This window comes from Lemur catta, chromosome 16, assembly GCF_020740605.2.
Source record: "Lemur catta isolate mLemCat1 chromosome 16, mLemCat1.pri, whole genome shotgun sequence".
Classification (NCBI taxonomy): Eukaryota; Metazoa; Chordata; class Mammalia; order Primates; family Lemuridae; genus Lemur; species Lemur catta.
In genome coordinates, this window is record NC_059143.1 from 49,921,913 (window position 1) to 49,937,282 (window position 15,370).

At 34.4% G+C, this 15,370-nt stretch overlaps 1 protein-coding gene across 2 annotated transcripts in view; it reads right to left on the reverse strand.

Moving 5' to 3' along the window:
• RTTN (rotatin) overlaps window positions 1-15,370 on the reverse strand; it is a 139,611-nt gene that overhangs the window by 23,134 nt on the left and 101,107 nt on the right. For both annotated transcript variants that reach the window (XM_045527475.1, XM_045527477.1), the window contains exons 38-40: window positions 13,358-13,511; window positions 10,781-10,918; window positions 7,299-7,516 (exon numbers count right to left, since the gene is read on the reverse strand). In XM_045527475.1, the coding sequence (XP_045383431.1) occupies window positions 7,299-7,516; window positions 10,781-10,918; window positions 13,358-13,511 (510 nt within the window). The remainder of the gene's footprint in view (window positions 1-7,298; window positions 7,517-10,780; window positions 10,919-13,357; window positions 13,512-15,370) is intronic.

Consider the following 15,370-nt stretch of genomic DNA (forward strand, 5'->3'; position numbering starts at 1 on the left):
TTTTTTGACTCATAGAAATGGAAAATAACTTGTTATTTTGAAAATACTTTTTGGTATATTTCCTTTATAATTTTGAATTTATGAGTGACAATTTTGAAAATACTTTTTGGTATATTTCCTTTATAATTTTGAATTTATGAGTGACAAAAATTTTTATGAAAACATTTCAAATGTGCAAAAGTAGAAAAACAGAATGACAAATGCCAGATTTTCTCTCTTTAAACAATTTTTACTGAAGATTTTAAAGTAAATTACTAGATATCATAGAGTGTCATATTCTAGTATACATAGTTATAAAGTGATTATCATGCCTAACATAATTAAGAATAATTTCTCAGAATCAACTAATATCTAATGAAAATTCAGATTTTCTCTCTGGTCTCAAAGATGTCTTTTCCCAGTTGGTTTATTGGAATCAGGACCCAGTGAAGTCTTCATATCATATCTCCTAAATCTAGAGCACCACCCTCCAGCCCCACGACCACCCGAAATACTGTGTTCCTCCCCTAGTGCTATTGGACTGCTGACCACAGCAGATCAGTCAGCCTACAGAACGCTCCACATTCTAGATTTGTATGTTTGCTTCCTCATGATATGTTTAACTTGTTTTTTCTCCTCTGTATTTTCCATTTACTGGATGTTTTAGATCTAAAGTCTTGACTAGATTTAGTTTCAATTTTTGGTGGTAAGAGCCCATGTGAATAGATGCATAAATTTTTATTACAATTTCCAGGGGTTAAAAAATTCTAGTTTAAGAATCCAGATGTTCCTCATTTGCTTAAAAAAATTAGACAGAATTCAAATTCATAACTTTTCCTATCAGTAATTTTCAAAATGATCTAGCTTTATCACATTATTAAAATTAAGCTTAAATTATATTAATTTTACACAAAATACAATATAGAATGATTATGACACACAACTCCACTTACAATCCCTGGATGGCTTATGCTTGGTAACATGACGCTGGGGGAGCCTGCACAGTGGGGGCACTCACAGCCTTACCACCAGGCCAGTGATTCCATTTTAAATACCTCACTTAGGCTGCTGCCTCCAACCAGGCAGGTCCTTATTTGGCCAATGGATTAGACATTAAATGCCCAGACCCGGGAATGCTTAATAAAGACCATGCTGAGTGTACCCATGAAGATAAAAGGAAAGAAAAGCTAAGAAAGTATTATAAATCATGAATATATGTAGAGTATAATCATTATAGTTACCTATGAGAATCCTGTCTATAAATGTAATCTTCACCATTAAGAAAAAAATAATATACACATCCTTACTGTATGTATTAGTGATTTGAGTAAAACCAAACTGCTTCCATTGAAAAATACTAACATCTACTATATGTAGCAATGGGGGTGGCGGGTAAGACTTCTAAGGAAATAGTTGTGTGCAGAGATGTGTTTTTTATTCCTTCCTGAAAGGAATTACTGAACTGGAATTACACACACACACACACACACACACACACACACACACACACACACACACACACACATATATGACAAAGGCCTGGAAACTAGAAAGCAGATGGGAGAATGACAAGTGTATTAAGCTTGAGAATCCTGAATTCTAAGTGGGGAGTGGGAAAGCTGAATATTACCCCAGTCTATACACTGGGCTGCCCAAGGCTGAAGGAGTTTAGCACCAAGAACCCTGGAAGTGAGGATGAAGGAGGATTGTTTGAAAAGTTTCTAATAAGCAGTTAGATTCCCAGATTCTGCCTGCCACTCACTAATTTCTGTACAGCCAAGCTACTCCTCCCAACTCTTGCAAAAACCTGGATGTTTAGCCTCTGGAGAGGATAAATTAGAAAGATTCTAAACTGGCAGAGACCAAACATATTTGCTGGCAAAGGTTCTCTACTGAAAACCTGAAGGACTAAGTGAAATTGTGCAAACTAAATTCTGAGACCCCAGTTTTCTTCCTCTACTTTGCTACAAAACACTTAGCATTTGGGTTTTCACCTCCAGGTAAGAGATCAAAAGATACTTCTCTAGGAAACTTGACAAGCCCCAGAAAACAAGCCCACAAGATAATCCCCACAAGTCCCCTTGCACAGTAAAGCTATCAGCTGACAAGCTCTACTCATGCTCAGGGCTGCCAATCTGCTTTGAGTCTCCCGATCTTAAATAGAACAGGTATCCAGGATTACCAGACACCCAAGGAAAGCCCATCAACAGAAAATAGAGACTAAAACAAACAGACAAGACAGAAAAGAGAAATTATATAGGAAAAAGAAAATTTAATAGGGAGTTCCAAACATACAGAGCATGCAAAGTGGAAGGACTGGCAATGATGTCATTAAAAACACGAGTTTATAGATGGACAGAGCCCCCAAGAGAGCTCAGCACAATGGATAAAACAGACCCACACCTAGGTGCTTCAATACAAAATTTTAGAATAGTAGAGAAAAAAGAAAAATTCAAAAAACTTCCAGGGAGAGAGAAACCAGGAATCATAATGGCTTCAGAATTTTCTACAGAAACACTGAGAATTAGAGGGAATGGATGATGCTTTCTAAATTCCGAAGTAAATGATTTCCAATCTGGAATTCTCACTAGCCAAATTATAAATTATAACAGACGTCAGGGTAGATAAAGACTTTCAGACATCTATATCTCAAAAAACCCTCCTATGTACCTTTTCTCTGGAAGCTATGGGAGAAAAGACTGTATCAAAAGGAGAGCGTCAATCAGAACAGAAAGACCCTGGGGGAGGGGACAGCACACAGGAAAGGGCACACAGCAGGGAGGTGAAGGACTCCCCAGGAACAAGGTGAATGCAGATCACAGGATGACAATGGACACCAAGTAGGTGAGGAGGAATTGGGAGAGATTTCTTCCAGAAGATGAAGTGATACTAAGTTCTAACAATTCTGAACATACTCAGAGGTCATTTAATTGCTGGCAAAGAGCATAAAGATTATTAGTGACAATAGAGTCAGCAAATAAAAAAATAATAATTACCCCTAAGGAAAACAAAAGCTGTCTAGGAAAAGAACGTTAAACGTCATCTGCAACATGGTTTGGTTGTGTACAGTGCTGTCACAGATCAACACTGTTCATGCTGCCTATTCCTTAATAGGCATTACGATATATCAATAGTGGAGGAATGAGAAGGGAGCTCATTTTGGCCAGGTAGGTAGGTAGGGGATGGAAAGAGAGCTGAAGTCTTATTTTCCATAGTAGGAATGCAAAAGATAATGTCCAAACCCGAATAATCAAGATAGAGGAATATAAGCATGTTAATTAGAGACTTAGGTGGGAAACTGTAAAATAATTAACCAAACCAGGTATAAGTGGTCACTTCTGAGAAAATGAGGGATTAAGGCAGAAGTCTTCTACTTTTAGTAAAAACTTAGAACTGCTTGGAGCTCTAAAATGTGTACATGGCAAATATGAAAGCCAGAAACCAAAAACAAACAAAAAAGAATGAACCAGGACTAACCTATGATAAATCCACATACTTTTCAACATATACTGAAGAAAGGTCAGAGTAAAGGATTTAATTTCTATCATTTTTCATGTAGTACTTATTACAGACTGAAAAGCAGTCTGAGCATCTGTACATAGAGCAGGTGGACATGGCTAGAAGTGTGAGAAGCCCAAAGGTAGGAAGGCTAAGAATAAACTCAAGTGACATAACTAGCTACTGGATGATGCAAATATTCAAAAGAGAAAAAATAAATCAGGAGGATACAGAGCAAGAAATAATATCTTTTCATCAACTTCTGGTAGAAAGAAAATAAAAAGAATCAATGAAATTTATTTAATTTTATGCTCTTTTTAGATTAATCCCTCTGTACATTAAATGATGTAGGGTATGCTAGGTCAAGACTTTTTTGCTTCCTTTCCAAAAGGTACTTAATGTAAAGAACAGGTTTTTTAATTACAGTGAACATTCATCAACACAGCAGTAACTTAAATATATAAGCCTTATCTTCAAAAGACTGACCCTTGAATTTTACCACACACTAAACATGAGTGCAAAACATATCTCCTAAAATGTGACACAAGAGTCAGTTGTTTGCACTGCTATGCTTGGATATCAGATCAAATATAAGGAGCAAAATTAATTTAACATATCAATTAAAGACAAAACCTATTACATATAGAGAGATTTTTATTAATCTGGTTATCAATATATATTGCAAATAAAACATATTGAGTATAGCAGTTCCCCCTTATCTGTGGGGGATCCGCTCCAAGACCTCCAGTGAATGTCTCAAACCTTGGATAGTACCAAACCCTATGGACACTATGTTTTGTCTATACATACAGAACTATTAATATGATAAAGTTTAACTTACAAGTTAGGCACAGTAAGAGGGATTAACAACTACTAATAAAATAAAACAATTATAACAATAAAGTATAATAAAAGTTATTATACTTTGTGAATGTGGTCTCTTTTTTCTCAAAATACCTTACTGTACTGTACTCACCCTTCTTCCTCTTGTGAACTGTCCAGTCTGATAACTGAGACGGCTGCTAAGTGACAAACAGGTGGTGAATGTACACAGTGTGGATATGCTGGACAAAGGGATGATTCACATCATGGGCTACTCAGAATGGCGCACAATTTAAAACTTATGAGTTATTTCTGGAATTTTCCATTTAATATTTTTGACCATGGTTGACCATGAATAACTGAAACCATGGAAGGCAAAATCGCACATAATGGGGACAACTACATCTCCATAAACTGAGGATGGCAAGAGCTCCATTGAAGTCAAATGTGGTCAATATTTTCTGGACAAAAGACAGCTAATGATTTCTTAGAGAATATTCAAATTCTGAAACTACCTCAAAATGGAATTATGAAAAAATAAATCTACGTGATTTAATATATAAGTATGCATAATTTCGATATATATCCCCAATGGGATAGTGCTGTAAAGCAGCCATTTAAAAGATACCCTGCCAAGACATTTTAATTGATGTTCCAACATAATAATTTATTAGGAGGATGGAGATTTTAGAGGCAGTTGAAACATAGCAATAATGTAATACAATCCTATTATTTTACACTTGAAGAAGTGAATCAAAAGAGGTTAAGTGATTTGCCTAAGGTCTTACATGTAACATTTTTTGAGTATGGCTTTACAGAGAATTTAAATATTCCTTTGAAGGACATCAATTTTAGAATACTATTTCTTCTGATAATTTTAAAACTGTAGTTTATTTTGCTTCATATAGCACTTGGCACAACCCACAGCCTACATGGACATATAGTAAGATACATATATTATTTATGATAATGTGCTGCTGTTTAATGTATTCTAATAACAGTTTAGTTCACATAGCATCTTTCTAGAGGGCAAAGAAAACAGTATTTGTTACAATTCCTCTCTTCACTTTCTTTGTTTTAAACTTGCTTTTGTCCTTCTAACAAATGCCATGTATCTATATACTACTGTTTACATGAACAGGAAGAGCATTGTTTATTAGGAAACATGGTTTAAATAATTAGCTAATATGTCCATATCCACACAGAATACTTTATATCCTTAGTAATTTAGAAGAAATGGAGAGGAAAATCACTAAATATTCTGTGGCTGTAGGATACCTCATTTTTTTTTTTTTAGACAAGAAGGTAATACCAAAAGATTAAAAGCAATAACTTTCATAATGAATATTGCAAAGTATTAGGGAAAAATAAGGGCAAGGTAAATTTCGCAAATTCCCCTAGCCTGGAGTTTTTCCTACATGCACTATTATAAACTGGTTCATCACTCTGCATGGATCCATATTTATCATGAATTTCATCATGGATCCTTAAACACAGCACAACTAAGAGGAGAAAATAGTTGAGAAATAAAATAGCCTTGGCTTGGCCTGGCTGGAAGTCTTTAAACTTCCCCAGGTCCAGCAGGATTGGCTGCAGGAAGCAGAGTCATCCAGGAAGAGCTGGGCTCCCAGACAGATTTGCCCTTCTGGCCTAAGAAAGGGAGGGAGGGGCCAGGCACACCGTCCTCGCAGGACTCTGTCCTCACGGCACTCTTCCGAGGGGGAAGTCATTTAATTCCCTGAAGAGGAAAGCAGGTCGACAAGAGCGAAAGCCTTCCCCAGGAGAAATATGCTCCATGAAAGCCAAAGTTAGGAAATTAATAATTAAAGTAGAACAGGAGAGAGGGGGAAGGCATTCTGAAAAGGTGTGAATTTAAGTTTTTCTGCTTATTATTCTTTAAAGTGCAAAATCAGAGTCAGTTAATCACTGGGAAATAAAACCTGTAGCTCCGATGGGGAATGAGACAACTGGGACAACGTCCAGTTTTTGTTTTCGACTAAGCAAACTTGAGTGAAATGAGAGTGAGGTAGTAGCTGCAGGGAAGCTGCAGTCTCAAAATGTAAATGGCTTCTAGAGAAATGCTCTGAGGACCCTTTTCCCCCTAGAGTTCCAGGCTTCTGAAGTTGTTTCTGGAGACAGATGAGAAAATGTGGGGGGCTCCCTGTCAGGCTTCCTAGCTATGCTGGAAAGGAAACCAGATTCTGTAGCGCAAGGGAGATAAAGTCCCCTGAGGAGTCTCGTGACACCCTCCACAGGACAGCTTCTAGCCGGCCAGAAAGCATCCTCTCCTCTCCTCTCCTCTCCTCCCAGCCTTTTCTGCAGCTCAACATAATCAAGTCTGGTTCTCAAAATGCACAGTGGTTGTACCAGAAATATATGCATGACCATGACTTTCACAGACAAAATAAGAGGTGAAAATTTCCAAATTCTAAGCAGCAAAGGGATGGTAACAAATTGGTAGACAGGAGCAACTCTCTATCTTTGTACAATAAAATGTAGCTGGCTTATTGGGAAGCTGCAGCAAATCCTTTGGTGCATAATGCTACTACTTTTCTACCTTTTTTTATGATTTTTATCTTCTCACCGAAAGACAAATGTGGTTAATTTATATAAATCAAATGCCACTTAAACATATTTTCAAAGATGTAGACATTTTTAAAATGGCAATAAATTTTGAATTATAACTGCATTCCTGAAATATATAGCCATTTTGGTTATGACATGAAACACTGTTTTGAGAAACTGACTTAGATTGGTAATGTGTCCTTTCAAATCTTTACATCATATTCATCAAAGAAACCGGTCAGCATCAGAGGGCTGAGACTGGACAGGAGATGGCAGGTAATTTAATTGTTATACTTTTGTATTATTTAAACAGTCATAACGAGCATTAATTTTTTGCAAATCAAATGACTGAAAAAGGTTTTAATAATACCAAGACTGAAAGTGAATTCATTTAAACACTAAATAAAGTTTCAAAAAACCAAGAAATCACATACCTGAAGAATTACTTCATTAAGTCGTTCTAGAGATTTCTGATTTTCCTGAGTTTTATCAAGAAGTGATGCCATTGTTGGACTGTGGCATAAACTTGTTTTGTCCTTATCCTGAAGATGCCTTTTTGCTTCTTCAGTCAAGAGAACAGAAAGGAACTGCAGGCTAGCAGTGAAGAGGGTGGGGCATGTGACAGACAGGCCCACACATTTGCAGAACATATCTGAAAGAGAGAACAATTTCATATGTAAATGTTTGAAAATTTTTTCAAAATTAAAGAAGTGAATCAGACTGATTTATTGTTTACACTTTACTTATTTCTAATGAAGTAAAGCTATCAATAGTTCAAGTACAATAACTCTAGTGTCTAAAAGTAATTTAAATAGTAAGCATTAGTATACTGAGTCAAGGAATCTATTTAGTTTTCATTATACGGGTTTTTTATTAATATGAAAGAAGAAAGAGAGAGCATGTGTGTGTGTCTAGAAACACACATATACACAATATAAGACGACTGTATTTAGATGAGTTTGGGGTCTACTGGGATACACAAACTCTCTAGAATTTTTAACATTTTAATTTTTATTTCAGTACTCACCTAAAAAAAAAGGTAAAATAACTACTCTGGATCATCTAGATTACCATCTTATAAGTGTGACTGTGTTTCTGTTTTCAAACAAGTTGGTGCCAAATAGTACTTGCAAGCAAGACTTAGTATGCAGTGTTGGCATAATAGATGAATAAAGATTTCATAGTAGTTCAAATAGAACATGAGTGGTTATGAATTAATTTGCAAACAAAACACAGAATGGAAAGAACAACTAAGTCAAACTCAAAAGAACTGACAATGAATCAGTCATTATTAAATTCCTGTTGTGAGCACTGATTTAGTTTAATCAAAATAACATTTGTCCTTTTATATTAATATTATAAGCTTAAAAAGTATTTGATTTATAATTTTGTTATATTTGATTTTTATATTATTTTATATTTATGCTTGTGTAAGAACTATAACCATAAGAATTTTTACTTAGATTTAGGGTTATATAAATTTAAGTTACATAAGAAAAATAAAGTAGTTAGCAGTAGGGTTTCTTGAGAATTGTGTTCATTTAAATCATGTTCAAACATTAGTTAAGTTTGAGAAAAGATTCTTGTTGATAACATAAGTTTTAAAGTGACCATAAGATACATAGCACATGGAATGGAATTGATTTAAAAAAAATTAACACCATGGCAAGAAATATCAATGATAATTTTTATTGGTTATATTTTCATAAACATTACTACTATCAAAACTCCTTATGTAGTAAGTTATTTTTGATGAGCAGTATTATTATATAAAACTGTGTATATTTTATAGAAAGGTTTTCAATTTAATATGCATTTATTTTATCCCTAGGGAAACAGTGTCAGGTTCATAGGCTTAAGTGGGGAGTCAGCAAATTTTTTCTATAAAGGGCTAAATAGTAAATATTTTATATGCTTGGCAGGTCATTGCCTTTGTCACAACTATTCACCTCCACTGTTACAGCATGAAAGTAGCCACACAAGCAACACATAAATGAATGAGTGTGGCTGTGTTCCAATAAAACATTATTCACCAAAACAAGTAACATTATTGTATCATGAGGAGGGAGAGGGGAGGCGCAGGAAGAGGAGGAAGAGAAGGAAGAGGAGGAAGAGGAAAACAAAATAAATAAATGGGACTTAAACTAAAAAGTTTCTGCACAGCAAAGAAAATAATCAACAGAGTAAACAATCTACAGAATGGGAGAAAATATTCACAAACTATACATCTGACAAAGGACTAACATCCAGAATGTACAAATAACTCAAAACAAATCAGCAAGAATGAAAACAAATAACCTCATCAAAACGTTAGCAAAAGACATGAACAGATTTTTCCTAAAAGAAGATAGACAAATGGCCAACAAACATATAAAAAATGCTTATTCAACATCACTAATCATCAAGGAAATGCAAATTAAAACCAAAATGAGATACCAGCTTACCCTGATCAGAATGGCCATTATTAAAAAGTCAAAAAACAGCAGATGTTGTGGACGCAATGAAAAGGGACTGCTTAAATTCTGCTGGTGGGAATATAAATTAGTACAACCTCTATGGAAAACAGTATGGAAATTCCTCAAAGAAATAAAAGTAGACCCACCATTGGCCCAGCAATCCTACTACTGGGTATCTACCCAAAGGAAAATAAGACATTTTATCAAAAAGACACCTACACCCAAATGTTTATCTCAGCCCAAGTCCCAATTGCAAAGTTTTATAATAACCTAAGTGCCCATCTACTAATGAGTGGAAAAGAAAATGTGGTGTGTACACACATACACACACACACACACACACACACGCACGCACACAACCACCATGGAGTACTACTCAGCCATAAAAAAGAATGAAATAATGTCTTTTGCAGCAACTTGGATGGAACTGGAGATCATCATCCTAAGTGAAATACCTCAGGAACAGAAAAACAAATACCACATGTTCTCACTTATAAGTGGAAGCTAAATGATGCGTATATATGGTCATAAAGAGGCATAAGGAACATTGGAAACTAAGAAAAGGGAAGGGTGGAAGGTAAGGTGAAGGCTCAGAAATTATTTATCAGGAACAATGAACATAATTCTGGTGACTGGTATACTAAAAGCCTTCATTTCAGCATTATACAATTCATCCATGTAACAAAAATCAAGGGAACCCCCTAAATCTATTGAAATTTAAAAAATTCTATCACATTTAAGTTTACAGAATCATCAAATGATAAAATAAATGTTAAAAAGTCGGTCAGTTGAATTAGTGGATAACTTGGAAACTTAAAATAACTCATTATGAATACATTTAAAAAGGTTATTGAAAAAGGTAACATAAACATTAGTTATGAACATAAAAAGGGTTTCTTTCTATGCTAAAATTTAGGAGACTTTATTAAAATTAAAGACTAATTACTTAAAAATAATCATTTATTTTAATAGGCAACTATTATATGGAAAACATAAAAATAATTATAATGTAATCTTGGCATATCTATGCTATAAGAAAATCCTGATGTCTTGAAACAAGATGATACTTTCATTATAACTTTCCATGTTATCATGTATATAAGATTTTATACATGCAGATTTACCCACATGCAGTGCACATGTGTCAGAAAAGAGACTAATTTCTATATTAACAGAAGAAAATCTATCTTATTGTTTTATAATCATATCATATGTATCTTCATATAACCACAGGCTTTTCTTGCTTTTACAGTATCTTAAAATACATTTCAATTTTTCAAAAATGCATTTTTGGGGGCTCAAGAATACTGTAAATTCCTCAAAGCAAGCACCCTGGTACCTCTTTTATATGCCATGCCATATTTCTTAATTTTTGAGAATTTACATATCTAGTCAGGAATAATGATTATCTCAATTTCTATTAGCAGAAGGAGCCCAAGCCTATGAGAGTATCTTCTTACCAATCACCGCCGCCCAGTGCTTGGCCAGAGCCACGGTAATAAACGGAACAGAGATGGCACCAGCTTTCCTCAGGAGTGTGGCCAGGAGGTTAAATAAATGTGTCCATGTATGATAAAAAGCTGATATTAACTCTCTATCTATAAAATTAATCAAAACATTTCAAGTTATTGATACAAAGAAGAAAAAGAACCTTTCAAAATACAATTCAGCAGAAATACTTCATTATACTTAAAATAATACGTATTGTATTTGTTAAATGAAGATAAATGCAGTGCAGCATTATCCAAAACTTATTTCAATTAACTTCACTTTCCCATTGCTTCTTAAAGATATCTTTCCTCCACCCTCCTACACGCAAATACACATTCATAAACCCTCCTCTTATTAAAGCATACTCAACAACAATCAAAAAGTATGACAAATTATCCATTAAGCCATAACTTCAGAACTATACATTGGGCATATTATAAAAACATGTCATTGTTATATAAGAGTAAGTTTTCTCTTGTTTCCTTTATCTTCTCTAGTAGCTTTGTGCAGGGTTGAAAAAGAAAACATAATATACCAAGGTCAGGGCAGAAAAGAAAGAATTTATTTGAAGAACCAAGAAGAGTATTACCCAAGGAAGAAAATTATAATACAAAAGAGAATTCTGCAGCTTTGCCTATGGCTAAGAATGCAACAAATTAACCTTCTAGGGTGAGAATACATTTTCCTGTCTCTGTACTTGGGTAAATGGAAGCTGGAGAGAAGTGGCTGAGGACTCTCTCTGACCATGACATCAGCAGTATTTGTCCTCTTTGGTCAAACTCCACTATAAAGTAAACTGAGGACTTTCCATCTAGGTGTTCTTCAGCACCCATTAGGTATTTGAAAACACTAACTTCCAGGCAATTTTAATTATAGCAATCCTTGGTGTTTCTCAACATTTCTGTCATTATTGGCTTTCTAAAGAGTCGCTTTAGACTTATGTTGCCCCATTGCTAGCTCCACAAAACTTTACTTCCACAGATAATACTGTACATTTGTTTATGTATTATATGTATATCTGTATTTAATACATAAAAAGACTAAGTATAAAACTTACTTTTTTATTCAATACAGGCTTAAAAATGGCCAAATAAAATATTTAAGTTTAAAGTTAAATTAAAAATTAAAGAGCTATTAACATTGAATTTAACTTGATAACTGTACTTGCTGAATAACTTTTAATATTATTTATTTATATACATTATAATGTATTATATAAAAAATTGGCAATTTATATAAATACACAATAGAAATATAATTATGTTTTAATAAAACCATTCAAAATTGTTATTTTTCCAGGAAAAGTAATTTAAGACTTTATTTCTTAAAAAAATATTAATGCACTTTTACCTTTTGCTAGATATGAGAAAACATATCTAACTTAACCAGCTACTAGATGTACATTTAGATATTGTTGACATTTTTCCTTTCAGCACTTGATATAATTAATGATAGGTTAAATAACTTTTATGTAATAATAAAATATATGCTATTTTTATTTAAACTTTCAAACCTCAAGTCACACATAAAAGAGGCTCAATAAAAAGCATCTACAAGGCAGCCAACAGCAGCCATGATGCACAGACCACCTTTTGCCACATGACTTTGCAATCAAGCAATACATCAAAAGTCATCCAGTTGCAGCCATATAGTCAACAGTTTTGTAGCACTAATCTTGCATACACCTTGTGTATCTTCCATGAACTCAAGGCCAGTGCTTCTCAAGGAATACCCAAGAAAATCCAACAAGAGAAATTAAATACTAAGTAATAAAATCTTATCAAGCAGAGTTGAGCTTTGACAGCCCACAAACCATTGTAATTTCTAAGATTTTTTTTTGCCACACTCCCTTCTCCTAAGAAACAATGTTCACTTCTTATGGGGTCAGGGAAGATATCACCTTGTTGAGATTGCATAGTCTAACCTAATAAGATTAGTTAGGATATCACTGCCACTTATAGAATTTCCAAGTAAGGAGTTATGGCTCTTAGCACTGAGATAATTTAACACTGATAAGAGACTGAGGACTGGCTTTGCTGGGTATCGTAAACATACTTCACTTTCCAGATCTAAAACCAAGCAAATCCATAATTCAAAGGACTAAATATGAATGAATTGAAAGGCAAAGAGAAATACCAAATTTTTAAATTTTAAAAAATTTAAAAATAATTTTTAAACAATTGGCTTATACATGTTATTGCAAATGACTTATTAGGTCATTTGGTGTTAGCCATAGTTTATAAGGATAATTAATACCCAGAACTCAGTTTCTAACATGATATAGGAGCTTTGTCCTCATTTAACTGACAGCACAGGGATAGTTCTTTGTTACACTACACATTTGTCTCAGGTGGTCTCCTGGAACCACTTAAAAGTATCCACACTATTAAAAGAAAAGCATCCAAACTATAAAGTACATTATCAAAGCCTTCCAAAATATTGGCAAAAAGAACTCAAAAAGTAATCTTGAAGTTATCTGGAACAGAGTAAGATTTTTTTTCTCAATAGTATTCACTTACCTTTTAAACTTAAAAAATAAAGCTTACCTAATAAATCTTTGGTGCATATGGTGAGGATGCCGATGATATTAGTGATTAGAGATTTCAGAAGATCGTCCTGAATCACAAGGTCAGGATCTACCAACAAGCATGACTGCAGAAGCCTGGACAAAGAGGACAGGTACTCCAGGAGGAAGGAAACCTATGTGAAACGGAGATAAGGTACAACAAAACATATCATATGAAAGGCCCATCTCAGTGATACAGTATTTTACTTTCATAAGTTAATAAAAAACTAACAAAATATTAATCATAATTTTTAAAGATCTGAAACGAACACATAGCAGTCAAAGCATTATTTTTCTCATGTGATAAACATGTCATTAATAGTCATATTAACACTGTCAACTATAACATCACCAAACAGAGCAATATTTCAAGGCCACATCTTGAATTCCACTTAAAGAAAAGAAAGTCTTCATATTTTTCAAGTACCTAAAATTGTGGAATCAATATTCTTGTAGAAGCAGAAATGTGCATTACAAAGCTGTAGTCTACAATTTTATAAAGAAACAAAGATTACAAAACTACTCTTCAAAATGTGCAAGTGGGGAGGAAAAAAAGCTAGTCTAATAGCCTACTTATTGCTACAAATAAAATGCAAATATGTTCTATTTTTACCCTCACCTATCCTTCAGCATAAAAATATTATTCTTAATTATAAGGGAAAAAATTAAATCTTCTCCAATATTACCAACAAAACCATCTCTGGAATTTTCCTGATGATAATATTATACGTATTAACTGGCAAAAGTACTTTTTAGAAAAATAACAATCCTCTAAATATTTAACAATTAAAGCATAAGCTGTGATGCCTTATTTATCCACCATCTTCAGGCAAAGAGATAGTCCATGTAAGTGAACTTTCTAAAGATATTCTTAAGTCAGTCTCTCCCTGTGTGTGTGTACACACACACACACTCTTTTCCTCTCACTTTATTTTGAGGTTGTAAGAATGTAATTAGGAGTCAGGGACTGTTTTACATTTGTGGAGGGTTATGTGCCTCTGAGGTAAATAGTCAGACTGCTCCAAAATAGTTCTTCTGTTCTACTTCTCCTAATGAGTATGTCCCCTCTTTATCTAATCTGCTGACTTACTTTTATATAAAAGTATAGGCTGCTCTACACGTCACAAACTCCTCAAATTGTCTGTGAAATTTAATTTGCTTATTGCTCTGAAGTCTTTTTTGAGATTTCATATTCCCTTCATATTCTATTACTGAAATTATGACAAGTCTGACCTCTGAATGTATGAAGTATTACCACAAATACCATTCTTACCATGCCAGGTAAGAGTCAATAAGAAGTGTTAGGGAGGGAAAAGCTGAATTGGTAAAGATTCTTTTGTATATCATCATATTCAAGATTAAATATTAGCACAGGAGTTTCTGTGCATGACACTCTTCAAAAACTATACCAACCAACCATGAACTTTCAAACCAGTGCCTTTAGCAGACTGTAACCCCACTGCTCAGAGCTCTGCCCCAGATAGTCACCTCCTCAAGTCTCTGATCAAATGTCACCTTCATGAGGCCTTTTCTGACCACTCTACCTAAAAATAGGAACCTCTCCCCTTGCTGACACGCTCTTTTATCCATCCTCATTTATTTTTTTCCATACCATTTGCCACTGTCTGATAAAATACTTTACATTTTATTTACTTGTTTACTGTCTGTCTTCTGAACCCAGGACATAGACTCTATGTGGGCAGGGATGTTCCTCTGCTTTGTTCAAGGATGTTATCACAGCACCTAGAACAGAATCTGGTAGAGCAGAGGCTCAAGTATTTTCTGGAATGAGTGAATGATCTAATATAAGCACCAACAGCCAAAAAGCTTTAATCTACATAAGGCCAGGTAGTGTAGTGGTTAAGAGTGTGGTCTCTGGCACCAGCCTGCATAGGGTGGAATCTGGCTCTGCCCCTAATTGTGTGAGAGACCTTGGACAGGTACTCACTTCTCTGGGCCTCAGTCACTTCCTTTATAAAATGACGACTGATAC